Source organism: Drosophila takahashii, chromosome 3R (genome assembly GCF_030179915.1).
Source record: "Drosophila takahashii strain IR98-3 E-12201 chromosome 3R, DtakHiC1v2, whole genome shotgun sequence".
Taxonomy (NCBI): Eukaryota; Metazoa; Arthropoda; class Insecta; order Diptera; family Drosophilidae; genus Drosophila; species Drosophila takahashii.
In genome coordinates, this window is record NC_091681.1 from 39,952,770 (window position 1) to 39,980,728 (window position 27,959).

A 27,959-nucleotide genomic window follows, 5' to 3' on the forward strand; every position below is an offset into this window, starting at 1 on the left:
GCTCGGCAGCAGTTTAAAACGTTGCCCATTGTCAAGGCGAACGCACGCGAGCAGCGCAGCGAAAATACCAGCAGAAGAACTCAAAACTCCTCCGAGAGCAACTTATATAACGACTGATTAGCCCGGAGTTTGCTTTAGTTATTCGGTCAACTCTCGACGGTCAAGTTCGCAGCGATCTCGCGACTGGCCAAACCAAAAAAATAAATCCCAAAACCAACCGAGTCGCGTTGCCAGGAACCCTTTATCCAAGGAACAACCAACCAAGTCAAGTGCAACATTCAATCCCCAACCCATGCAATGTGCAATGTGTGTAATCAGCAAACAGTGATCATTTACATACATGAATAAAACTCATCTCGAAAGTGAAGCGTGACTCAGCATCGATAGCCGAAATAAAAGGCCATCAGCCAGCAGGAGAACAAGACAATCCGAAAGGAAAGGATACTTTTCGGTCACTTCTGACTATCACGACCCCGAGTTACAGTTGCAGTTGCAAGTTATTCTGGCCAAGTGAGTGTTTATTAACTTTTACCACACACACGTATTATGTTTATGTGCCATGACAAGCGAGAAATCCGAGATCTAGAATCAGAAACAGAAACGGTGATCGGCAAGAAATCCCCAAATCCCCTTCTTGTTTGAACAATCTGCTCTGAGAACAACCTTGAGTCGATTGATTACAGCATTTCCCGATCCTCATAGAGTTCAAAATAAATAATTCAAGTGTTTTCAATAGCGGTTCACTTACCTTTTGCCTTCCAAAATATTATTCTTGAATTTTTTATCTGTAGTACGTCATTCTTCGAATGACGGTGAATTTTGAACTGAAAGTGTAAAAATATAGGATTAACTAAAGATTTACCCATATAAATTAATTTTGAAATTTTGTTGCAAAATCTCTTTTTTTTTTTAAATTTTCCACATTTTCCAACTCTTTTTTCATTTCTAAGAATAAAAATAGAAAAAGACTTAAGCCAAATTTTCCCATTCCTTTGTGCAATCAAATAAATTGCATCCAGATTGTAATTGTGATGGCATCCATAACATTTGCATTAATTGGCAACAGATTCATTAAGTTTCGTTGTCTTGTGCTGTCTTTTATAGATCATCTAGAGTCCCCATAATTAAAAGCGAACACAAGTCGGGCAATTAAAATAATTAAGCCCCAGATGTGGTGTGAAATCCACAATGCAACGTGTCAGAACAGAACCCGCAACCGAAGAGTGGGGAGGAGAGATAATAGAAGACAGGATTCTGATAAAAGGCGATGATGATCCGGAGAGGCCCGGGTTAAAGTCAAGAATAGAAGGAAAGAGCCAAGACCACCGGCTGAAATGATCCATTGAATGTCAGCTACCGTGTTTGCTAGGGTTCTTCAGCTGGTTCCTCGGGGAGAAGGTATTTAAATTTGCCCGCAATAATTGCCCTGGCCATGACTGGGCTTTGGCTTTGGCTTCGACTGTGGAAGCTTGGAAGCTATCTAGCTAGGGAGTTGGCATCATCATGATGACATGACAGTTACAACACAGCCTTTTTTCGCCTGGCAGCTATTCATTTACGCAGCCTGCCAGTCGCCGTTGATTAGACGAAGCGTGCGCTTTAATTGCCGCCAAATGGGCAAGAAAAACAGGGAACAAAAACGAAGAGAATCTTCAAGAGCCTTCGCCTTTGGCCAGGCAATTTGTCATGTGCATTTAATATTCGCCTGGACCCTGGGCTTCCGTGCCTTGGAAAACAATTTGCGTTTGTTTGTCCAGCTTGTTTGTTGCAGTTAGCGTTGATTAGGCTCTGCAAAAAGTTCTCCCATTGCAATTACGGGCAAACACAGCCTCAAATGCCACAGCAGCTGTGCCTTAGAGCCATCTGAGGCATTCAGCAGCTAGCATCCTAGCATTCTGGCCCCTCCCCACACACTTTGGTGTCAGCAAAGCAATTTCAAATGTCTGGCCAGGCGGATTTTATATGGGTTTTATACCCCACAGAGATCAGACCCCACATAGAAAAAAAAAATGTATGGTCATTTCGATATGATTAATGTCAAATTTATGATTCAAACATATCAAATTTATATTTTATCATTTCATAAATGTTATCAAAATACTGTTTTTAAATACCAAATGTAGTATTTTATGATCAAGTATTCTAAAATAAGATAAACATAATCTCTATTTGATCTTAAAAAATATTAAATTAACCTGCACATATCAATCTGATCTTTTGACATTTTTTTTCCTGTGCAGAGCCCAGACCCACCGCATTTGGGCGTTCATTCTGCTGTGAAATTGATAGATTTAATTTGACATTTGGCGCAAGTCCGCGCTTTTGCTTTTGCATTTGATTTCTAGCTTGCAGGCAATATGCTTTTATGCTTCTTTTTCTATTCCCCTGCATTTTGTAATTTACTTTTGCGGCTGACAGTGGTCATCAATGGCTAATCAAGTTGTCGTCGAGACGAGAAGAAATCGCGAAATGGATTCTAAGTAGCGAGGAGATTGCCATTGCGATTGTGATTGTCAGGCAGAAAAACCGCTTCCGTTTCAGTTTAACCAGAGGAAAATTGATTGATGGACCGCCGCTAGAATTGTCAATTGTGAAAGAAATCTCCCCGTAGAAGTTAGCCATCTGAAGGCCCAGCCTCATTTGGGTTAACAGTTTTGCTGTTTGCTTATTTCGGCGTGCCAAATTTCCATTTTTGTTTATTTGCGATTGTCAACTTTTGGGTCAGCTGGCCGTTCGGCTATTTGGCTATTTGGCCCGGCAATTAGCAGAGGTTTATCCAACAATGGTCGACGGATGGGAAGTAACATAACTGTTTGGGCTCTCGGCACCTTTTTCGGGGCTAATGTCGCTTGATCTGATAATTTATGCACAAGAGATGCAGAAGAAGAAATTGGGTTGAGAAATTATCGAAGGAAATTGGCTGATGATATCATCTGTGATGAGAGCAGCTTTCTACACATCGGATTTCCCCTCTAGAAAATAGAAAAAGAAGATTATCTGGCTGGCACAGTCAAGTACAGTTTATCCCACGATTCTGCGCGGTTATCTCAGGCTATGAAACCGTTTTGATCATGTGAATTACACTTATTAAGTATACGCCCTGTTCAATCGTCTCTGGATCGCCATATCTCCAGAGGCTAATAACACGGCACACAGCACAACCTGTCCATCAAAATACGAGCTCGTTTCGCACTTGATTCGCTTTCATTGAAACGTGTCCGATTTAAAGACATGCAGTTTGGCTAATTCGTCCAGAAGTGCTGCTCGAAGTAATTTGCGATTGTGTGAAAGTATTTTGGCTGCCGTCTCTTTGTTGCTGCCGTAATATTTTAATTGAAATTTAATTGAAAAGCAAAGCGCTTTCGCATGCAGCATTGGCAGCCAGAGGCTAAGATATCTGAACCAAGTTCAGAGACATCGGACATTGACAATTGAGAGTTTCACTTTTCGCACACTCGAATTTCAATGAACCCAAAAGTCGGAGTCAAAAGACAATGGCAGGAGTAGCCATCCATCCTCCTCCTCCTGCTGCCCAAAGGCAATCCAAAATCCAAAATCGAAAACCAAAAACTCAAGGTGGGGATAAATGACACCCAAAGTTTGGGCAAACGGTTTCAGACAGAAGAAGCGGCCGCCGAAAATCAGCAAGAAATAATCGTTGAAGAATTTGACTTTCGCTTGCCTGGCTTCCTTGGCCATAAATAAAAACGTCTTTCCCCCCTTAAAAAAGAGGAGAAAAAGAAGAAAAGCCTTGTGATTGTCGCCGATTAAATGCGCGAAAACGAAGCAGAGGAGGCTGAAAACGCTTTGGGTGCAACTCAAATTCAAGCTCAAACTCAAGCCCATCTGGCACGACCAAATGGCAAAATGGCAAAATGGCAATGGCAATGCCAATCGCCATCGCAATGCCAATGCCAAGGCGTTTGTATTTGCTTAAACTTTGACATTTGCCAGCTGGCGAGCCATCGCCATCCGATGGATATGTGGATGCAGTGCCTCATACATATTTGTCTGTCTGCCGCCGAATGATAATGCCGAAAAGGAAAAGCGCCAATTGGCTGGGAAGAAAAGTAAAAGCACGCCAAAGGATCCACGGAGCCATGAGAACGGGACATCTGTTGGTCCGAGGAAAATTGAAAAGCCAGGCGGCATTCTTCAGCCTGAAGAGCAGAATAAATAAATGAATCATTAAATCAATCAGCAGAATAAATTAATAAACATTAAATAAAGACATTAATGAAGAAAGGTTATCTCTATAATAGCACCCAAAGAAAGATTAACGATTAGGCGATCACTAATGATGAAACATAATATTATTAGCAAATAATTACACGAAAAATAAATTCGGCATGAAATAGGATCAATTCTACCTTAATTCATATCAATTAAAAGCAAATAATGTAAAATATGATAAAAATAATCTTTAATCATATCACAATGATATTACAACTAAATTATTAAAAGCTCTTAAAATGGGCTATGAAACTTCTCTTGCTAATCCAGAACTTCATAACCATAAATTAAATGGCACCTCTAAGATCCCTTCTAAACATCCAATAAGCGACCTCTACCCAAGGTCACAGCAAGACGAGTAGCGCCTCTTTAGTTCTAACCTCTGACTCATAACCGAGGACTTCCCTCCCGAAAACCCTCTCTTCATCGAGTTTCACCCGTCTGGATTTCGCTTTCAAGACTTTCCGCGAAGCCAAACAAATTTAATGACAATAATCCAATAAACGTTAAAGCCTCGGGATCGTGACAAAAATCTTGGCTGGGTGCACAAAAGAAAGCGCCGCAGACCTCCAGACCCCGCAGACCTCTGCTGAAAGACCCCTTTTCCAGGGAGGCGAAGAAAATACAGCCGGTGGATGCCATTGAGTGCTGTTAACATTTTGACATTGCCTGCGTTTCAGTTCGGGAGTGTGGATATACCTATATATATAAAGAAGAGTCTCGAGATTGAGAGAAGAATTACATTAATAGGTTGGATTTCCAGAGTTAGTGGTTCTGTTTTTCTGTACTTTTTTTTTCTTTACCGGTGGGGAACGTGCCTGGCATTTTGGGCATTTCCATTGTGCTGGCCATGCATGTCTGTCCGCCTTTATGAGCCTCCAACCAACCACGAGTTTTTCTAGCTTCTCTAGCCTCTACACCCATTCAATGGCATTTTTATTATTATTTCGTTGGTGGTTGCCTTTTTTTCGGCTGACCTCAATAGAAAGTGTTACAGTTCAATGTCTGCGAGGCTGAAGGTGAAGCTTCCGCCTGCCGTGGTTCTTTTTGTTTCTCTGCCGCCAGCGGAAACCTCTTGTTGAGCTCTTAAACTGCTGACGTCAGCCGGCGAAGACTTGTGGCAACTTGATACAGATCGAAAGTAAGAGTTGAAGATCTTGCAGAAATCTCCAGTTGATTAGAATGCCCGGCACTCCATCATCAAGACAATTTGCATTTTAAAACTGCCAAAAGAAAGTGGCCAAAAAAAAGAAACGAGCATCGGGAGCATCGAAGTCGGGCGCGTGCATTGCATAGTTAATTGTGCAAATGTTTTCGGTCTTCAGTTTTCAGTTGCTAGTTGGTTGATAGTCGGTAGAATACAGTGAAGATTGACCGGGAGAAACTTTGGCGAAGTTTCATGTTAAATGGATGCACAGGAAGAAACATAATAGATATTTTAAAGAAAAGTTTCGATAAATCTACCGCTTTTCTAGTACATTTCTGGTACTTTTCTAATACTTATTTGGTACTTTTTTATATTTTTCGATTTTGTTCTAAGTTTAAAATTTAAAATATTTCGATAATTACCAACAAAGTCGTTTAGATATTTTTTTTTCTTCCCTAAAATTATATGTAATATCATCAAATTGATCACTAATTTTTTTTGCCGTGTTCTGCAAAATCCAAATGTGCTGGTGCTTAGCTGCTAGTTGAGTTATTTGGCTTTTGGCCATATTTAATTTCGTTATTTATAAGCAAATTTGCACTGCCTCGTTTCGCAACCCCGGCCGCCTCCAACGACAAAAACAAAAATAAAAACAAAACCGCGATCGTCGACTAGGTCAACTTTCGCTAGCATGGAATGCGAAATGCAGCAGCGGCAGCAACAGCGGCAAATGCAACAGCAGCCTCTGCAGCAACGACAAGCACTGCCAAAACAACAACGACACCACTGTCAGCCAATAATAAAGCAAGAAGCTGGAGAAGAAGCTCTGGCTCTGGCTTCCAGCTTCAAGATTCAAGCTTCCAGCTCCGGGGAAAAAGCAGCCAAGTTCTGTGAGTGACTGAGACTCTGGCTAATAATACCTACCTACCGAGATCTCTGCCTTGGTTTTTGCTTTTTGGCCTGGCTTTCTTGGCTTCCTTCGCCGTATTCTCTGTATTCTCTGTATTTCTCCGCTTAAATAGTTGCAAATAAATTGTGTGGGTAGCGGTGGAAACTGGCAACAGCAAGTAAATTACTTCAATGTCACCTGCTGACGATTCAAACTCGAGATAAGCGCTCGACGTCAAGACGGATACACCATCCATCCGCTGGAGCTGAAGTCTATACCATACCACACTGCACCGAGATCTCCCTAAGTTTTCTCTCTTTTAATGAAATTATCGCTGCATCTCATTGTTTGTTTGCAGTGGTAAAGTAAGGTAAAAAATTATTTATTTAGTTCTCGTTTTCACATTAAACGTTGTCACACTAAACTCAATTGCCTGGCGATGCAGATGCAGATGCCCAGATCTGTATCGTCTGTACTTTAGCCTTAAGTGGGTTTGTGGCTCAAAGCCGGGCCCATTGTTGTAGTCAAATATTTAACTAATTTGCATTTGTTTTCCTTACAGATACAGAGACCGAACCGATCTGGAGTTTTGAGAGGATTGAAGACACGAGAGCAAACAGTTAAGGTATGTGCCAAATCAAATAAGGCTCAGGGGTTATGTCAAGTTCAGAGTGTCAGAGAACCAAAATCGACAATGGTATGAGAATTCTATTTAAGCGGCAGCCAGGATTCCTGTGTATCCAGTTTGTAGGCCATACAGTTGACACAATACACTTATTATTCATAGGAAAACTTCCCAGAACACTGAAACTCAAACGTTCTACATAAAAAATAACCATTTTTTGAGGGGAACGGAAGTTGGCTGTAGTTTTTACAACGGGAAATATTTAAATATTCATCAAAATGAAGTGAGAACGATGAAACTGAAGAACCCGAACATAAAACCCGAGCCACTGGCTTTAATGGGCGCCCAAGGTGGAAAATGCAATCGAGAAAACTGCAGTCGGTCGTAAAGTTTTATACCAACGCCGTTCCGTGGAAGAGCTCTTATCCAATCTTTAAATGTAGGCCGTAATGGGTTTTAAATAAATTAAAGAAGTCCAGGGAGCTCGAAAGGAAGTGGGATTTAGTGCGTTTGTGGAGTATATAAAAAGCATCCCGTAGTTAATACAATCAAGATTTCGGTGTACTCGAATGTTTATTTTACAGTACAGTGCACACAACAAAAAAACTTGATATGAAACGATGATCGATTTTATGTTATGTGGTATCAACTTTGACTTGATATGCTTGAAATGTAAATGTACTTCTCCCTCCCACTAACGTAACTTTAAGCACTATTAAAGCAAATCGCCAGATATTTACCATGCGCATATCGATTTGACCGCGACGTTTTTTTTTGTCTGTACAGTAGGTAAAACAAGGTAAACAAAGTGAAATTCGTTTAATCCCAATTCAGGTGCATTCCAGTGCATACCATCGACCCAGTTTCGGGCCAACTAGGCTGATGTTTGGCTAAATAGCAAATAATTTGGCGTGGGCTGGGATGTATATGTATGTAAGTGCCTCTGTAGCTGACTGACGTGCAGACACTGCATAAATTAGCTGTCTATATAAAGCATTAAGATCTCGTATAAGAATCAGGCAAGGCATAATTGTGCAATGAATATTGTTAGCCAAGAACCAAGCCGAGAGAAGCGTCGTGGCTTCTTTTCTTCTGTTCTCTTCCAGCCAATGTTGCATGCCGTTGGCCTGTTCCACTTTTGAGATGCTTTTCTTGGCAGCATTTTCGCGTTGCCTATCGGCAGAGGTAGATACAATTCCATGGATTCAGCCATGGGTATGGGTATCGCGAATAAGCCGAATAAACTGCACGCAGAGGACCGGGGGCTTTAATATTTATTGCGTTTTAAAGACGCATTCGAAATGGAAGCATCGCCACAAATGGCAACTGTGTGCCCGGGCCATAAATCTTGGCCAGTGCAAATTATATAATGCGATCCGTTCTATATATAAACGTGGCCAATTGGGCTACTGACTCTCTTTTTGGTGGTTATTTATGGCTCCATACAAGTCGTAGTCCAATCCGCTTCCTTTCCAAAAGGACTTGATTTCTCTTCCTCTGGCAAATGGGAAAATCGGCAAGTCGGTGGGGATAAATACAAACACCTGAACCGGAAGTCCAACTGCGATGCTGAGATATTGATTCTGATTGCCCGGCAGCAAGAGCAGCAAAAGCAGCGAAAGATCAGCGGCCATCGAATGTGTGTAATGATGGTTAATAAATCAAACGGAGAATTACCTGGAATTCTGCAGACAGTCTTCTGCGTTCGGCGGCAGCGTTTGTCTGCCAGATTCCACAGCTCTTGGCTCTCAGCTCTTTGCTTTTTGCTTTTTGCTGCCTTCCTGTCTTGGCCAATTCCACTCGATGGATGCCAACAAATTAGCGCAGCGTCGGCAAGGCGAAATCATAAGGCTGCAAAAGCCACTGGTCCGTCAGTCTATCAATCAGTCAATCTATCTATCCATCTGGCAAACAAACAAATCCCATTCCTATTCCCATTCCAGCGCCAAACTAAAATTGTTTGGCTTCTGTTTGCTTAGGCCAGCAGTGTGTTTGAGTTTGAGCAGCGCAAAACTTGTTTGTTTCCCCGCAATGTTTATTTGTTTGTTTGTTTGTTGTCTTAGCTGCCGTAAGCCGCTTTTAACCCCTTGAGTGCCACATATTTAAGTGCCTGCCATTCATCCTTTGGTCCGCCTGTACCTGTTGTGCATACAGAACTTGTTGACAAATGACTGGATGGAAAGGCATTTCAATGGCGACAAAAGAAATATGATTTTTGGAAGGGGAATGAAAGAGTATATCTAGCTATAGCTTTAGAAATTGAACTAAAATAAATTAAATCTTTATCCGGCTCGAGGGACCAAATTTGAATTTTGCTGCTAAATTAAGTTGTTTGTTTTAAATGATCATTAGAGTACAAATCTCTTTTATAGACCCATTTGCTTACAACCTATCATAAAAGCATAAATCGAATTAAATGGCTATCTAAATATTTAGGAACTGAAATTAAACGTGTGTCGTTAACTCATCAATTGTGTTATCTTTACCGGGTTAATTGAATTTGTCGCCAGCCTCGCTGTGCATTTAAATTGCACATTCTATGAGCATCTTTTGCGGCAAAACGCCAAATGGCCGAACCGCCGCTCGCAAATGGGTTAATAGCACATTCTAATCGGCGCAAGCAGAAGATATGGCTGAAAGTCGAGATCTTGGCCAGAATTCTGGCCTCAAGTTTAGATATTTAGATGGCAGCCGTTTTCCAGCAGCCAGACGGGCAACAATGTGAACGCAAATTGGCTTAAATGCAAAAAGCGTCGACAATTAGCTGCGCGGTCGGTGGCTCGGTTCAGTGGCAAAAGTGGTAAGGTGAGGTGGCTCAATGGCTCAGTGGTTCAGTGGCAGCCGTTTCTGCAGTGGGTGGTTGTTGGCATATGCAGTTTACAGTTAGTTTGCGCCATGTTGACAGTTACGTGCGCCGACAGCTTCCACCTGCTGCCAAGCGAACAAATGTTGCATAAATTAGCCAGCAAAACTGGAGCGGCCAATTCACATTGTTGCCCCGTTGAATGTGGATGGTGGATAGTGAGTAGTGAGTAGTGAATAGTGGATGATGATGTTGCTGCCACCATTCACAGCCTTTTGTACTTGCGTAATGCATTTTCACGCAATTTATAACCGTTTTTCCCCCTTGGGAAACTGGGTCACCCACCTCGGCAGCAGGAAAAGACCCCCAGCAGGTGCAGTTCAAAAATTCTTGCAATTTGCATTTGATTGAGTCGTAAATTTGCAACGCACACATGAGTTGCCTGGTTGGTTGGATGGTCGGTCGGTGGGTGAACAGTTAACTGGGCATAAATCATACGACTGTGGGAGGCCCGACCGCCAGCCGACCTGGTTTCCAGATTTTTCAGATTTCCAGGTCCAGTTTTCTAGCTCTCGATGATGATGATGATGCGACTTTGGCGTGCGCTTTTCAATTTGTTTAGATTTTGTACGGCTGGCTTTTCCTCTTGTCTCTCGGCCTCAGCCTCAGCCGTTTCCTTTTTCGGGCTTTGTCGGGATTTATGTTTGGCTGTCAGCGGTTTTCGGTTATGAATCTCCCCCAGCCCAGCCCCAAGAATTTCCCGAAAGAGAAAAGCCAGCAAGACGACACGTGCCGCCCGCCCGGGCATTCGATTTCGAAAAAGCATGCTTTTTCTGTGTTGTTTTTCGCCTGGCAGTTTCCATTTAATTTACGTCTGGCCGGCTTTCTTTCACTTCTGTTTGCTGTACGTTATGTGTGTGTTTCTTTGAGCCAGTTTGCTAGAATTTCTAATAGCCGGCAACTAGCATTCATTATTGTTCGCTTTTAAACGCTTTTTTATTGACTCGAATTAGCGCTCAAGTAGAATTTGATGCCATCGGACAATGAAGCCGAAGAATGGCCTGGCCAGGTGAAGGCCAGAATACTAGAATAGCAGAGTACCAGAACCTCGGAATGTGGGCTGCTAGAAAGCGAAACGTACTTGGCCACACGTCCCAGAGAACTCTCTATTCTCCGATTCTACTGTCCCTTCGCCGGATTCTTCGCTTGCACTGCCGGCCATAAAGTTCTGTTTGTCACGTAGCACAAATAAAATGTGTTTTTATGAGGCGATTAGTGGCCGCTGCTATATGGGGCCTAAAGCATATCAACGGCCGACAAAAAGTGAAAAGAATGTCAAGTGTTAATTGCCTGGCTTATGACCATAAAGTGTCTCTAGTGCCGTCTGCTCTGATGAAGATTAAGTTGTACCCGGTGATGTGTCTTTTCTTTATGGTTTTACAAGTGCTTACGATGAATGTAACTATCAGATTTTAACCATAAATGATAATGGATGAACATCCTGGGATATCAGATCGTTTTCCGAAGGGTTTTGGCATTGTTTTTGAAACATTCGCAGCAATATCCACTTAAGGTTTAAATCTGAAGAAATAAAACGTTCTTTATGGTCCTTCGAGCCGGATTAAGAGAAATAATTGGCTTGAGTCGACGATGCAGATTAAGTTGTAGCCTCTTCCTTATTGCAGTTTTGTGGTGCCTGGTTTATGGTGCCCCGTGGGCAGCTAGTGCCCCAAAGTGGCAGTGTTATATGGACCATTAATGAGTTTAGATGGTCAGTCCGAATGCGAGTGAAGGGTTCGCCGAGTGCTGTCAATCCAAATGATCCCCAGAACATACCACTGATCGTAACTCAAACTAGGGGCAATTCACCAATCAAATCTCAGCTTTTTCCTGCAGCCAGAAGAATGCTACCCGTAGATTTGCCTCTGCTCGCCATGCCAACTGTCGTTCTTCAGCCTTATCACGGGCATTTATCGAGTTGCTTTGGCAACGAACTTGTTCTGTATCGCGCCGAGTTCCTTAAGCATTTCTGCGATACTTGTGCGAGAGCATTCTGAATGACATTATCTATAAACTAAACAACGCAATTTGCATTGCTAAATGGCCGTGGATATATCTGGGGATCCCGGGACTTTTTCCAGCGGGGAGAAACACGCCCCGCATGGGGCGGCCGCAAACATAACTGAAATTCCTTTGCATGTCATGAGCATTTGTGCGGGACTCCGTTACTCTGAATGTTAGATGTTAGATGGAGTCCGCTTCGCTTTTGCTTCATAGTATGGTGTTCTCCGCAACCGTGGCCATGTATTTATGCGCTCTAAACATTGTTAGTTATGCAACAGGCAGGCAACCAGTCCTCTCCACTCCACAATCCACATCTCCACTTCTCCACTTATGCAGCATGACAACACAAAGAAGACAGCCACGACAACATCAGCGCAACAATCATTGGCGGGCATCGATGATGGCAAGGCCTACATTTCAATGTCAGCTTGCCCAGTGCTACCAATCAAGTTGTTAACTATGCAAAAGTAGTAAATTGCGAAGCGGACAAAGCATCAGCACTCTGAGCCACTCTGCACCACTCTCAGCCACTCTGCACCACAATTGTTATGAACTGAACTTTAAATAACAATCAGCCAAGTGCCGTTAAATGAATGCGACATTGTTCTGGTGTTGCAGTTCTGCAACTGCAGCTCCGAGCTGAGCAATATTAATTTGCGGCCTTAAGTTAAGGCTAAAATATTTGCATAATAAACGCCAACGCCTTGGCAAAAGCCGGCTGTTTATCTCCGGTTACCGCCTGCCCATCGGCCAAAAGCGCATTCTCATCGCCCGAGCATTCTGAATCCCATTTTTATTGGTGGTGCAGTAGGTGGAGGAGGTAGCTGAGCCACTGCAGTCACAGCTCACCTCGTACATTTCCGAAAAGTAATGGCCCGGCCAACAGTGATAATTTATCACTGGCCAGCAGCCGGACATGCGGCAAAGCTCAACGGTACTTGAGCTGGCCATGGCCAACACAATGCCTGTTTTAGCCGGGTCTTCGGTTCGCAGTTGGCCAGTCTTTGGACTGAATCCGAATCGCCATTGTGCACCGGTCTCAATTTGTGCGCTCTCGGGCAGCACAGCACAGCGTAGCACAATCAAATTGATATTTGCTGCTATATTTAGTTTATGATAATGCCGCCTCGGCGACTCCAGTGCTAATATGCTGCTTCCTTCTGCCAGACGAGCACTCATTTCTCCGCCTGGCCACATTTATTATGCATGCTCAGCCAGGAATTGTAGTAAGTAAGCCTGCAGTCAGCAGGTTTTTCTTTTACTCCTAGCTTCTCTGTCTCTCCACTGGGAAAGTGTTTTTTTTTTATGGCCGCAAAGTCAATTAGCATTTGGCATTTAGTTGGCATAAATTCAAATCGAACGATCGAAAATATTATTATGCCTTCTGTGGGAACCCGCATACGAAACTAGAGAAATTTTCATTGAATATAATCATATTCAGCGGTGACCTTTCGGCCAGTCAGTAAAGCGAATCGAATCCAATGTAAACGTTTTCAATTAGATTTTCATCGGCAAATGAGTTCATCTTTTGATTTCACTTGCTGTGGAGAGTTACTTAGGTGGACGGGGCGAAAAGCCATTAGCAAATTGTAATGGAAACTCTGCAGGCCGCAATCAAAGCGCCTTACACATATGGTTAGTTCGTTGCTCAAGTCTTTTGTTTATGAGCCAAGCATTAACAAGGAAGAATCTGTCTATCTATCTATCTTTCTGACTAGGAAGCAGCTGCGAATGGCCGGGTCTCACCTAATAACTAACCAAATTGTATCTCTCTCCGAGTTCGATTGGAATCGTCGAGTAGTTTACATGATTGATAGATGGAAAAACCGCTCGCAGCAACGATGCGGCGGCTTGTTAACGTTCAATTAGTGAAATTGATAGACATATCTAAGCTCGTCAAGGGAAAATCATCAGCCGTTCTGGCTGCACGGAAAAAAAAAATTCACAAAAGATCAGATTGATATGTGCAGGTTAAGTTAATATTTCTTGAAGATCAAAATGATATGAATAAAGATTATGTTTATTTTATTTTACAACCATTGTTCAAAAAATACTGCATTTGGCATTTTAAAACAGTAAAACAGTTTAATGAAGTGATAAAATATCAAGTTGATTTGTTTGAATCATAAATTTGACATTAATCATATCAAGTTTTGTTCTGTGTGTTGAATCAAAAAGTCAGTAGAAGTAGAAGTGGAAAAAGAAAAACAGAAAAACGGAAAAATAGAAAAACAAAGGAACGTTTGGCTGGCCACAAATTACAGCAGCGGGTTAATTAAAATGTAGCTGCCTTTTTTCGGAGATTCTCGGTTACGCTCACATGAAAATTCTAAGTGCTGTAGCGATGGAAAACCACAGAACGTTTTACTTTCCAGAATTTCGAGGCAACCGCATGCCACACACACGCACATTTACCGTTTCGACTTTTGGGCCATTCTTCTCATGGCCCTTCTGTCCACTTTGGTCAATGGCTCATTACATTTGTGGGTTAGCAGGTGAAACTGAACCGAATCGAAAGAAAAACTGGGGGAAAGGGCCAAAAAAGCGGAGATAAGAATGGGTCTGAAACCAAAGTCAATGTTTTCGGCCCGCGGTGGCTTATTAAAAGCGCGTTGCGTTGCCTGTCGAGGCCTATAATTAGCATAAATTCATTCATACAACTAATTGCAAGTGGAAGTGAGCGTTCCGTAATGAGTTCGCCTCTGGTCGCTTCCCCCATTCTTTCTTATTCTCTCGGTTTGCCGTTCAATCGAGCAGAAGAATGGTTGTGGCGCGCAGATGATCGAGGGGTTCCAGGTTGCAGGTTCCAGGTTCCAGCCACATATTGTTTTTAGTGCAGTATCTTAAAGCATGTTATTAACATTAACGGTTCTTTCTCCCCACCCATCCACCATCCACTCTTGTTTGGCTTTCATAATTTATGTGTGAGCCGTTGGAGGTGTGGGCGTGTCCCTGGTTTTGCATGCAACCCACCTGGCGGCTAACCCCTGCCCATAATTAATTATGTAACTAACGAAACATTAAACAAGTGCCCAGCAAGAGAGCTTAAACACAAAAATTCGCAAAAAACAAAAAATAACCTAAAGAAAATCCTAACGAAAATCTTTTCTCACGCAGCCGCTTATTAACCGCTAAATCTTCTTCGTTGTCTCTCGGGCAAAATAATGAGCCACACTTTAGATTATCTCACAGGTGGTTCAGCAGTGCGAATCTCTGTTTTCCAACAGCTTAGTCGTTTTTTTTTACTGCCACACTGCCAGTGAAACTTACTTTTTACGCTCTTGTCGGCGATCGACAGCCAAAACGCATAAAAATATTTAACAACATGAAAACGTCTTTTTTGTTTGTCTTTTGTTTATGAATGGGCCATAGAGCTTGAGCTTGGATTCACTTTCACGCCGAAATGGGGGAAATAGTCAGTTATTCGCAAAATAAAAATAAAGAAGAAAACGCTACTGTAGATCTGAGATTCGCCAGCTGTAAAGTGTTAATTGTTTAGCGCGTTTGAAGTGAGATTGCATAATTGGATTAGCAAATTGTTATGACAGAGGCAAGGAACTGTGACGGATATAAGTTTATTTGGCTAAGCGACATGCCAATGACTTCTTAAGTGACACGTTAGACTCCAAATAAAGAGAGCCGGTTAAATAATAAAGTTGTAGGCGATTCACCTTAGGATTTAATAGACATCTTGTCTAGAAGTATGTTGTAGGTTGACAAACCTATACAGAAAACAAATTTGCATAAGATCAGATTGATATGTGCTGGACAATTTTACATTTTCTAAAGATCAGATACTAAATTTGGTATTTTATATGATATGCTAAAATATCAAATTGATATGTTTGAATCATAAATTTGACATAGAGCTGAAACTATTTTATATTTTATTTTCTGTGAGAAGAACACCTGTCGTTGTGCATCCGTGACCCTAAGGGAAATGTTCCAAATATAATCCCTAGTATTAGGTAGAAAATCCAATTACAAATTCGTAATAATACTTATTATCACACCCTACTGATCATTAAATATTCAAAGCATACGTTATCCATTATGAATAAGTTTCGCCTTAATTTATTATGTGGTAAAAGTGTAAGGGCTCATATTTCATGGGTAATAATATTAATTATCACACCTGACCGAAAGCACCTCTATGTACTGTGTAACTGGAACATTGCACACCTATACTTACTAGGTGGAATCTAGGCCCCTGGGGTTTCTTGGGTCTTTCGGATCTGGGCTCTGGGATCTGGGATCTCGCAGCATGATGCCACCTACACCCGATCGCATCCAGACTCTGCCCATCCGGAGTACCTATTCCTCCCAAATAGTTCCCAGGCGGCGGCGTTTTTCACACATAAAACTTCGCCCCACTAAGGGGCCGCCGGAGCAATGTTTTTGTTCTGATTGTTGTGTATATGCAACTGTTGTATATGCACAATGAAAAGAGCCAAGATTGCTGTAAGCGCAGCTGTAGCTTTAATTAAACGCTGCGAACACACAGCGAACAAGTCAGGCAATTAAAGCTCGAGCTTGGAGAAAGACCGGGGGAATACCACGGAATACCATGGAATTCCACATCGAAGACACAAAGTTCCGTTCCGTTTTCATTCCTGGGCGAGCAAAGCCCCCGTGGAGGAACCCTAGACGCCCGACTCTCCTAAGACTAACGCCAAACTAATAAAGTGCACACCAGGAATTACATAAATTGCGCGTAATGTGAAATTAGTTGCCTAATTAACATTTAGCCATCGCCCCGGGGGGATAACGCCGGACTCACACCATCTAACCACATTTCAATTGCAGACAAAATGTTTCTACGCCGCTGCACCTTTCTGCTGCTGATCTGCCTAATTGCGAGTGACGCCGCCAGCGCCGCACGCAAAACAAAACGTCCTGTCAAGCCGGTCAAGCAGACCAATCCGCGCACAAATGTGACGCCTTCGCCTCTGGCAGCCGCCTCCTCGTCGGGCAGCTCCAGCTCCACACCAGCCAGCAGCACCAGCACTACAAGCACCACGGAAGGAAGCGGCGACCAGGAGGCAGTGGGCTCCACGGTGGGATCGGCAGCCGGGTCTCAGGCTCCAGAATTGCCCAAGCCCCTGGCCACCCCTGGCCCCTTTGATAGCCCGCCGGAGGCGAAGACGGACAAGGCACCAGCACCCGGAATCCAGGAGGAGGAGTGCGATCCAGATATGATTGGCTTCGAGATCATTACCGGGTGAGTGGGGTTTATTAATATTTATTCAAATAAATATGGTTTACGATTAAGAAAAGCTATTTCTGTAGAGAATTACATATTTTCTGCAATATTATTTGCATCTTAATGAGTATGGCTATTTTGCAAACTGATTTGCATCTTAAATCAGCTTATTAAAAACAGATTTTCCCAAAATAAACCGACTTTCCCAGCGAATATTTCATAACAAATGATAGAAATACCCCTCAAACTGCCACCTTTTCAAAACTGTCACAAGAAACAATAAAGAGTTTCACTCAACCCAACAAAACTTACGCAACATCGCCGGCATTATAGAAACTTGATTACATTTTATGGCCACTTGTTATTTTCACTTTTGCTTTTCTTCTAAAAATTTGAATTTTTTGAGCGACAAAACAATGGGCCGCCGCAGGTTCATATACATTTTTAATGAAATGCCCCTCGACATCTGGGCCAATTAACATTTCCATAAGAAGAGAAGTCGAGATAACGGTGAAGTCAGAAAGGGAGCCACCAATAGCATCGCCACCACCATCACCACAACAGTGGAACACTGCTAACTGGCATATGCAAATGTGTGGTTTCCGTAGGAGTGACACCCAGAAAAAAAAATTGACAAAAGATCCAGTTATTCATATCATTTTGATATGAATAGAGATTATGTTAAAATATTTTTAAATATTTTTTAACTTTTATGAAATGATAAAATATCAAGTTGATATGTTTGAATCATAAATTGGACATTATTAATATGAATTAAGGTAGATATAACCCTATTTCATATCGTATTTTTTTTCTGTGCACTCTTTGGTTAAAACGTGACTAATCCCTTGACTATTTTTACCCCGATGTCATCGCCCGCCGCAAGTTCGTTGCCTGAGTCTTTTGTTTGGCGAGGCCATAATGAAGACCTACTACCTCAAGAATTCCAAATCACTTTCGTTTTCATTCGTTTTTCGGGCATCCATTAGTTTTTAACCATAAATCATTTGGGGTATCGCGGTATATCGATCTCATTTATAAATCATCTTTCCTCGCCTCGCAGCTACGTGCTCTCGGCACCCTCGAAGATGCTGGACACTTTGCCCGGGACTCTGATGCTCACCGACTGCCTGGAGGCCTGCCAAAATAACGAGTCCTGCAGCGCTGTCAACTACGAAACCGGATTGTGTGTGCTGTTCAAGACGACTGCCGATAAATTGCCAGGTGAGTTAGAAAGTGTGAGAATTCCGAACGGCTGCTGCGCCGTTTTATATTTCTGTTTTCCTTCTTTTTTTTTGTGCCAAAGAAAGCTCAATAATTCAGGCGACTCAGCCAGTCAGCTAGTCAGCCGGTTGGCCGTTCATTCATTCATTTACTCAATTACTGAGTTCTAGTTCATGCAGGTCGGCTGTTAGGCTGCTTGGCTGCCAGGCTGTTCATTCGTGGCCCGGGGGCATAAATCACCCGCGTGTCCGCGCTGAGAAACAGAAATAAATAAAAAGCGAACCTGCAGCAGCACACGCCTTTTGCTTTTTACGCACGACGCGGTTTTTGGCCCGGCCTGCAAACTAGATTTCTGCCCATTCTGCAGGCAAACTGGCTTTTGGCATAGTAACGCATAATTTCTGCAGCCTCAGCCTTCCTAGTCGAATCTCGAATGTCGATGCAGTTGTCGTGGCAAAAGGCCGGAGCTTTTGCTTTTGCCAGTTTCTCAACGCCTGTTACTTTGCAGTGAAGGGGCGTGTGCGTAAAACGCATAAAATACGCACAGCGCCGTTGCGTTGCGTTGCCTTTCCCGATTTTCCCGATGACGCCGCCGCTTTACCACTTTTCATTTCTCATTTTCTGCGCTTTTTTCAGGTTCACTTTCGCGCTCACAGTTTCCGGTTTTCACCATCTACGCACAGAAATCGTGTTTGGGCGTGCGTCCTTGCTCGAAGGCCTGGTGCATCGATCGCGTTCAAGGTTACCGCCTCCCGGAGCACGTCAAATCTAGTCAGACGGTTCTGTCGCGCCGCGACTGTTTGGAACTCTGCTTGGGCGAGACCGAGTTCACATGCCGGTAAGTGTTGAGTAATCTTACGTGCGTTCTCAAAAATACGTATGATTAATCTAGATGATTGAATAAGAGTTTGCTTTTCTCTACATTTAAAGGAGATTTTCCCTTAAAAACATCGATATAATCATATCGATAATGAGAAAATATGGAAAATATCGATAATTTTCAAGTTCTAGTTTAAATAAAACATTTATTTTATGATCCAAGGCAGACATTCCTATTTGTAGAATGGATTTTACAAATTTGCCTTAAAAATGTACATAATAGTGGAAGTATTTGTTTAAAATATTATTTGTTTTTTTTAATTTAAAGAATAATACTTTTACTGAGTAGAACAGTTCTTTTAAATTGTACCCTACTTATTTAGTCATTAAGATATCGACAAATAATGCTAATACTCTATGACTTCGAGCGGCTCAACTTGAACTCATCGCTCTCGTTTAAACTTGAAAACTCTTTCCTAATGCCCTCTCGTATCGCTTGCTCTCTTCCACTACCTTCGCCACTCGCTTTCCGCCCTTCACTCTTCCGTCCTCTACCGCTCACTCCTCTCAGATCGGCCAACTACTACCGCCACTCGGGTCTCTGCGAACTGTCCGACATGGACCGCATTACCCTGTCCGCCGGCGGAAGCGTGGAGCCCTACGACGGAGCCGACTATCTGGAGAACAACTGCGCCGAGGAACCCAGCAAACTGTGCGAATTCAAGAGGATTTCGGGAAAAATCCTAAAGACAGTGGACTCCGTTTACCAGGACATCAATACCATCGATGAGTGCCGCGATCTCTGCCTGAACTCTCCTTATAGGTAAGGTATTTTATGGGTGAATATTAGACTTATCTCTGACATATAATCCCGGGTTAGGTGCCACTCGTATGACTACAATGATACCGGAGACATGGTCTGCCGACTGTCGCATCACAGCCGCGCCACCTTGACCGATGTGATGGATCCCTACTTGGATGTCCCGGAGGCAGCCACCTACGAACTCTCAGCCTGCTATAACGTGTCCATTGAATGCCGCTCCGGGGAGATGATCACCAAGATCAGGACGTCCAAGCTGTTCGACGGCAAGGTCTATGCCAAGGGAGCCCCCAAATCCTGCGCTGTGAATGTGAACAACTCCCTGGAGTTCGACTTCCGCATGGGCTACAACGATCTGGAGTGCAATGTGCGACAGAGTGCCTACGGGAGGTATATGAACGACATTGTGATCCAGCACCACGACATGATTGTCACCTCCTCCGATCTTGGACTCGCTGTATCCTGCCAATACGATTTGACCAACAAGACTGTGCTGAATGACGTTGACCTGGGAGTAACCGGGGAGATTGAGTCCTCGCTGAGCGAGGAGATCACCATTGATTCGCCCAATGTGATTATGAAGATCACCTCTCGCGATGGCAGCGACATGAAGAGAATCGCCGAGGTCGGCGATCCGCTGGCCCTGCGCTTCGAGATCGTGGAGCCCAACAGCCCGTACGAGATCTTCGTGAGGGAACTGGTGGCCATGGACGGCTCCGACAACGCCGAGATAACGCTGATCGATGCTAATGGCTGCCCCACCGACCAATACATCATGGGCACCATCCAGAAGCTGGCGCACAATCGCAAGGTGCTGCTCTCGCAGTTCGACGCCTTCAAGTTCCCGTCCAGCGAAGTGGTCCAGTTTCGTGCCCTGGTAACGCCCTGCATTCCGCGCTGTGAGCCCGTGATTTGCGACAGCGAAGATGGCGCCAGTGGAGAGCTCAAGTCTCTGGTTTCCTATGGCCGCAAGAAGCGCTCGGTGCTGAATGGAACCGATGGAGGTGAGTACATATTACAGAATTACGATATTACAGAATTTCGATATTAATATCGGTGTATAAAAACTATATAATTGATATATATTTTTAAATTTATACATTTTTCAAAAATATTAGTTCCCATAATAACATTTTAAAATCCTTAAACTTAAATTAACCTCTCTTTTTATATCGATATATTCGATATTTTATAGAACTTTATACACTTTGGATGTTCGACATTTTTAAATTGATACATTTTTCAAATTTTTCAGTTTCTATAGTAACATTTTAAAATCCTTAAACTTATCTTATCCTATTTTAAATCGATATTTTCGATATTTTGTAGAAAAAATCGATATTTACAATTTCAGTTTATTTTCAATTTGATTTCTTTCGATATATTTCCCTACTATATAATTTCTTTCCTCCCTTCCAGCCGAGTTCTTGCTCAGCACACGCAATCGCCGTGATGTGGGCCCTGTGGATGATAACATACTGCTCATGCAGTCCATACAAATCACAGACAAGTTCGGCTTCCAGCCAGAGGATGGCACCACCACTACCCATGCCAATGACAGCGGTCCCCACGAGAAGGCCTATGCGGGCGTGGCCCAGGACAAGCTCACTTGCCTTAATGGCTATGGTAAGTTTGGCTATTCCTTTCCGGGGGCTCTGTGAAAAAGCCCAATCAAGCGCGAATCAAAGCCAGCTTGATTTGCATAGACAAGCAGCTGGAAGAGCAGGAGGATCAGGAGCCGGACGACATCGTGTCCTCCTGGCGTCGTGAGGCGCTCAGCTTGTTCTTGGCTCGCTAATTTTTATAATGAATCAATTTTTCATCATTGCCGACTTGCGCAAGGGGCCTTAAATTAGGTTCTTTCCGTTGTCCAGAACGTGTTCTGTGTGTTATGATGTTGGCTGTTGGCCTGGCATCTTTTCGTTGGTGTCTCTGCTCGACGACTCACGACCAGGTCACTAGTTCATCCGAGGCTGAAACTGTGCACCAGGATTCTGCACGCCTCGTTTTCGTGCGGCGCGAAAATCTTTCTGCACAGTTGGTTGTCCATGCTGGCTTTTCCAGCTACCGCGCTTCTGCATCTCCCATGTGTCGCTGCAGCTTTTGTTGCTGCTGCTTTTGTGGAGCAATTTCCAGGCCGCGTTGAAGCGTTAAATTGACAGCTCGTTAGACAGATGAAACTCCAGTGGACCACCAGACATCAAGCGTACATTTCTTTGGTAATTACGCGCTGCATTTCAAGGCAGATCAGAGGCGAGCAAACCGAGGCAATTAGAGCAACGGTTCTACCTGTGTGCTTAAGCTCATTTGCCGCACACATTGCCCACTTGGATATGCGTGTGCACCCAGGAGAAGATGAGTCCATGGTGGCCTTCATCTTTGGCATGCAGAGCGGCAATTTAACGCCGCATCAACGACACCCTGTAATTTGTCAAAGTTTATGAGCATTTTACATTCCTCGCCGATATTTATTTAGAAATGAATCTCACCCATTATTCCAATCATTTTAATGGCCACTTTACGGTTGTTCAGGTCTTTAATTTCTGGTATTACCACGAATGCTGCGCCAGGAAGTTTTCCTCCTAAATGCAGAGCAATCGTTTCGCTTTCATCAAATTCTCTGTTTTGCCTAAGAACCGCGACATAATTTCTAATATTTGCCTAATAGTGCATTATCTTTTCTCTATCATAGGACAGCATTTAAAATCAGTTAAGTTACCTAAAGTATCATTTTCCTTGTACGAAGTCATTGATAGTATAATTTTATTACGTAAGCGGATCTCAAAAATCATTGTTTGTAATAATGCATTTTCTTTGTTTATTGATTGTAAGATAACCGTTGCTAATGCTGATTTGTATTCGTTACTAAGCGGTAATCAATTTTCTTAGTTGAACGATACACTTAATTTTAGTGATCTCGATTTCCAGTTGCTCCAGACAGTCGTTAAAAAAAGCCATCAAACTATTTTAAGCTTGATTAGGTTTCAGTGAAAACCGCACTTGACTTTTACTTTATGCTGATGAGCAGTTTATGTTCTAGTCCGATTTTCGAATATATCTCGGTTTCTTTAATCATTTTAATGATCCCTTTACGACATTGATTCCCAATTGAACCTAATGAAGATCCATTTGCCTTGTAAATTAATCCATCCTTTCGATTTATATAGTTTCTACTTTCAAAGAGGAATCTTTGAGCCTTCACTTTCGTTACTCTGCCGGTTTTCTCAGCGCTTTTCTTGGCTCTTTGTTCTGGCTGGGGTTTCTTCAAATTGTTTACAATTTGGTGGGCGCCTCGGTTCACTTATTGCCCCCTGAAACTCCCACAACTCCGCGGACCGTTTATAGTAATTGTTATAATTTTGTATATTTTCGTTGTTGCCCCTTTTGTTACTGTTATTGTGGTCGCTCTGCTCTTCTCGTTGCTGCGATGAAAAACCAGAGTCAAATACATAAATAAAAGACCCAAGTGCGTGCACTTTGTTATTGAAACTCATTCAAGTCATGGCCATCATCATGATGATTATGATGATGAGGATGTTGGGGCTCTCGGTTTGTTTGTTGATTTGTTTTTCGGCTTACTTTTTATGGTCATTTGAGGAACCAGCGAACGAACGAAGCAACGAACAACCACAACATTGTTACAAAGTAATCTCTGATAGTCATCTGGCATGTCGTCGTCGCAGTTGCTCCTAAATTCTGATTTCGTGAACTGGACACGAGAGAAACAACGAGCCAACGAACGCATGCACTGCAGCTCTACTTTGACTTTGACTGTGACTTTGACTTTGGCGGCACTTTCACCCGATTTCTACCGGCTTCAGTTCGGTATTTCGAATTTCCTCCGCCGAGGTCCGGGCTTATTTATGTGGCATGTTGCACTCTTAAGAACTCAGGCCAACGGGGAAACATGCGATGTGTCTAGGGTATAGAAAGTGAACTCCAGTCCAAGTCCAAGTCCGTGCCGAAATATGCAACTCATGCATTAAATTGTCGCTGTTTTATTTCTCATTGTTTTTGTTTATCTTCAACTTGTTGCTGTCAAACTTGGTCACTTGGTCACTTTGCTGGGCCTCGGAGCTACATATATATTCCCCTCCAGCTCGGTTTCAGTTCACAGCGAACTGGGTCAAGTGGCGCCCACTTTTGTTTTCTGTGATAACCGAACTTCTGGCTTTTATTCCTCTTGTTTTCCGCCCATTGAGGCGATCTTATCGAGCGGTTTGCCGGCTGTCCGCAACCAGTTTCCATCGAACCTCTTTGAACTAGATCAGTTACCCGAGATAATCCCCTTGATTTATGGCGATAAGAGGCCGACTTCCCTTCTTAAATTGCTCGAGTACGCAATTTGGAGCGAATTCTGGTCTTCAGGTTGTTGGGTTCTCGAAAGGCTGGGCTTAAAAGAAGATTAAAGATTGAATAAAATAACAATTTTGAGCTTGACCTATTTTCTTATGCGTGTGGATATTATTTCAATGAGTTTTAAGTAGAAAGTAAGGGCTTTGGGATAAACTGAGGTTATCCCTATAAACTAGGGTTCTTGGCCATCGATTATAAAAAGTTATCGAAAAAATCGATCTTAGTTTAACTGCGAATAAAGTACTTAATATTGCTTAACATTCTTTTTCTTCTTCTTAAAATATGTAAAATTAAATGATTATTTGAGCGATAGTATCGATTGTGGGTCCAAACCATCGATGTTTCCCAAATTTTAAAACCATCGATAGTATCGATAGTTAAAAACCCAACCCTACTACAAACTAAACCCTTTCCCTTTTCCAATCTCCACTTTTTCCAGGACTGATCATGGCCGGAGCCCTCTTCCTGCTGGCCCAGCTGAGCATCTTCGGGATCTGGAAGACCGTGCAGCGCCGCAGCAGCAAGGAGCGCTACCTGTACCAGCACGAGCCCACGCCCACCATCACCTACGGAGCGCCCAGCATGCTGTACGGACCGCCGCCCAACTCCTCCGCCGGATCCTCGGCCTCGGGAGCGTCCTACGGCGGCAGTGCCAAGGACACGCTGAGCAAACTCTACGACAGCGGCATCAACGGGCGCTACGGACAGCAGTTCTAGGGAAGATCTGGGTGGCTCTCGCTGTTTGCCGGGAACACTTAGCTGGGAACAAACGCAATATGCCTCGAAAGCTTCAAAAGATTCGATGAGACTTGAATAGAAAATATTCGCCTAGCAGCGACACATGAAAATCATTGGAAACCCTAGATTAATCCAGTATAGTCTAAGCCTACGATTAGTTTACACTTAGAGTTTTGACTCCTTTTTTTTAAATGATACGCCTATGAATATCTCTCAAGAATGCGCGCTTTTAAATGCCTTGGAAATCGAGGTTCCAGCATTTTAAATCGGCGCATTGCCAAGAAAAGAAAAGTAAAGAACGGAAAATTGAACCCGGCTAAATTCTAATTAGTTTAGAGCTACTTGCAATCTCTCTAGCGAAAGTTAGGCTAATTATATGTTTAGTGAGAAATCTGCTTCATGTCCTCGAGCGAATTGCATTTATATGACTATTATACTATTTATTGATAACATTTAAGCTGCTGACAATTTACCCACAAAGTTTGCCAAATAATTTTGTATCAAAATGTTTTGCGCCAGGCTTTTCTGTGCAAGGCGGCATTTCCAAATTTCCGAGGCCCTAGCCCTAGATCCCCCATTTTAACAATTCCCCACTATTTATTTGCTAACCGTACTTCTTATTATTTATTAATTTATTAGCCGAAACGCAAGGCGGTGCTAATTATTAGGAACTTCCGAGAGACTTTGTTCTCGCGAAGACAGGAGAAGAAAATTGATAAACGAAGATTTGATAAACGAATTGTACTGATTAAGTAATGCAATAAACTCTACGCCTAACGAAATATATTTATAAATAAATGTCTAAAAATAGATTGTTACGCTTTTTTATTTGGTGCACGCAAAAAAAACACGTCGCAGTCAAATCGATACGCGCGTAGTAAATTTCTGGCCTTTTAAGTCAAAATTGATGCTACATAACGTAAAATCGATCATCGTTTTATATCAAGTTTTTTTTTGGGTGTGAAAGAAGGCACACGCCAAGGGAGCCACTGAATTAATAGATTAATTAAGGTGGCTAGGTGGGCATGTCGAAATTTATTAACGCTTTGAATTAATAATCCCCAAAGACCCGACCTTTTCCCATTAACATTCTACCGACGAAACTTGGGGAACCGCTTAGCCAAATTGATGTTTGTCAAAGCGAAAGACAACCGTAGAAATTATGATAATTTCACGGCGTTTTGAGCAGGGCAAATAGATGTGGCACACATGTGGATAGATCTTTCAGTCGGGGGACGTCCGACAGAAGTGTTAATCAAATTAAGAGGCGGCAAGGCAACGAGCTTAACCAGGCGTGTTACGATCTCTTTAACGCTCCAGCTACGCACGCCATTATAACCATTCTCGATCCATTCCGCAACTTCGGAGTCTTTGGGGCACATCTAAAATTCTGAGCCACTGAAGGCGTCGATTAATCATGATCACCATGAAATTGAAATGTGCGAAAAGCCGAGTTTCGTTCGCGACGTGTGCCGCCTTTCTGAATGAAGACGTCTTCCACTGTCTCCACATATCGGGTCTCGTCTCCATCTTTATAACACGGATCCCTCCGCGTTCCGCCGTCTCTGCAAAGGTGTGAGATACGCATGTGCGTCGTGCCCCATGTTGAATAAAACGCCCCTATTAAGCGGCAGTTAATTGAAAAAGAACTTTCTAGCCGAATGTGGAATACCCTGAGGTAGGGATAATAAAGGGATTAAAAGATCTTATAGATATAAACGGTTAGGAAGAACAAAAAACAATATGCATAAGTATTAGAGATTGAAAATTATCGATATTTTCGATATTTTGAAAATATATATTCGATAATAACGATGTTTTGAAGGGAAAGCAACTTAAATATCGAGAAATAGAAAACTTTCGATATGTATTCACGCTGTAATGAAGTATAAACACCTATCCATGATATTATAAAATGGAAAAATAAGACAACAAAATCTCTTAAACATTTTTTTAAAGACTCAGTGAATGTACCTCATGAATTACATAGGGTAAACCATCAAAGACACGCGTTGACAATTTTTATGGCCGGTTCTGGTGCGTATTTGGCATGGACACGGCTATGGGGTTTTCAGATGGAGTTGGAGATGCAGTTGCTATAGGATAGGCGTTGCCCAGTCGATCCGGACCATCGCCGCGTGAGCTTTTTGCCTTTGGTTTTTCTCACCTTCGAGCAAGCAGCCAACTGCAGAGAACGTGGCCAAGTGTGGGCTTATTGGCGTTGACAGCTATGCAAATGCCTGGCCATTAAGTCGTTGACTGTTAGCAATGGCTTTTAATTAGCGGCTTGACTTTGGCCTGGCCTGGATTGGGACAGAGCGACCACAAGCTGGCCAGGATGGGCCGGAATTCCAGAGACAATGGCGTGGCGACACCTACACTCGTTGCCACTTTGACACTTTGACCATTGAGGAAAACGCTTGCATTTGCTCGCATTTTGCCAATTTCCATACATAAAGCTCGCATTGAACACCCTCACGCTTCGTGGTCATTTGCATTTAAATGCCATTGCCATTTGGCTTCGCCTTTGGTTTTGGGATTGGAATTGGGATTCGGATTGGATGAGGTGAACATCTCGTTTGCAGCACTTCCTTTTCCCATTCGGGTTTTCTTTTCTTCTCCATTCTGTCCCAGCCATGTTGGCCTGCTCACGATTTCTGCCTCTTAGCCTTCTGCCTCTGCTTTTGTTTGCTTTACAGCTGCTCGCTTTGATTGAAAAATTATGCACTTGCCATGGCAATGGGCACCGCCAAATTTCGCCTCCAATACGAATTGGGAAAAAGAAGAAGAAATCGGGGGAAGAAAAGGAAATCTCAGCGATGAACCAGAGAGCAAAGGCTATTTGCCAAGTTAAGTTATCCAAATGCTCTTCCTAAATACAAATATTTATAAAATATTTATATATATATTAAAATATATAACATAGGAAGAACTTGAAAATTATCGATATTTTCAATATTTTTACAATAAGATTCGATGAGGTTGGTGTTTTACTGTCGATATATTTTTTTAAGCTTTAATAGGAATAATTAGGTTTA

At 42.7% G+C, this 27,959-nt stretch overlaps 2 protein-coding genes across 3 annotated transcripts in view; one reads left to right on the plus strand and one right to left on the minus strand.

Annotated features, from left to right (window-relative positions):
* The first annotated feature begins 395 nt into the window (after window positions 1-395).
* Window positions 396-25,733, plus strand: nyo (nyobe). The gene is made up of 9 exons (XM_017152288.3): window positions 396-510; window positions 6,832-6,894; window positions 16,568-16,982; window positions 18,028-18,188; window positions 18,825-19,026; window positions 19,579-19,830; window positions 19,888-20,831; window positions 21,247-21,453; window positions 24,623-25,733. The coding sequence occupies exons 3-9, from the start codon at window positions 16,573-16,575 to the stop codon at window positions 24,898-24,900; spliced, it is 2,454 nt and encodes an 817-aa protein (XP_017007777.2). The 5' UTR covers window positions 396-510; window positions 6,832-6,894; window positions 16,568-16,572; the 3' UTR covers window positions 24,901-25,733.
* LOC138913661 (uncharacterized) overlaps window positions 746-27,959 on the minus strand; it is a 32,355-nt gene continuing 5,141 nt past the window's right edge. The window contains exon 2 of one of the 2 annotated variants that reach the window (XM_070217846.1): window positions 746-824. In XM_070217846.1, the coding sequence (XP_070073947.1) occupies window positions 782-824 (43 nt within the window). In that variant the 3' untranslated portion in view covers window positions 746-781. Of the gene's footprint in view, window positions 825-22,561; window positions 24,221-27,959 lie in introns of those variants that run through there. The other variant, XM_070217845.1, reaches the window with a different exon arrangement.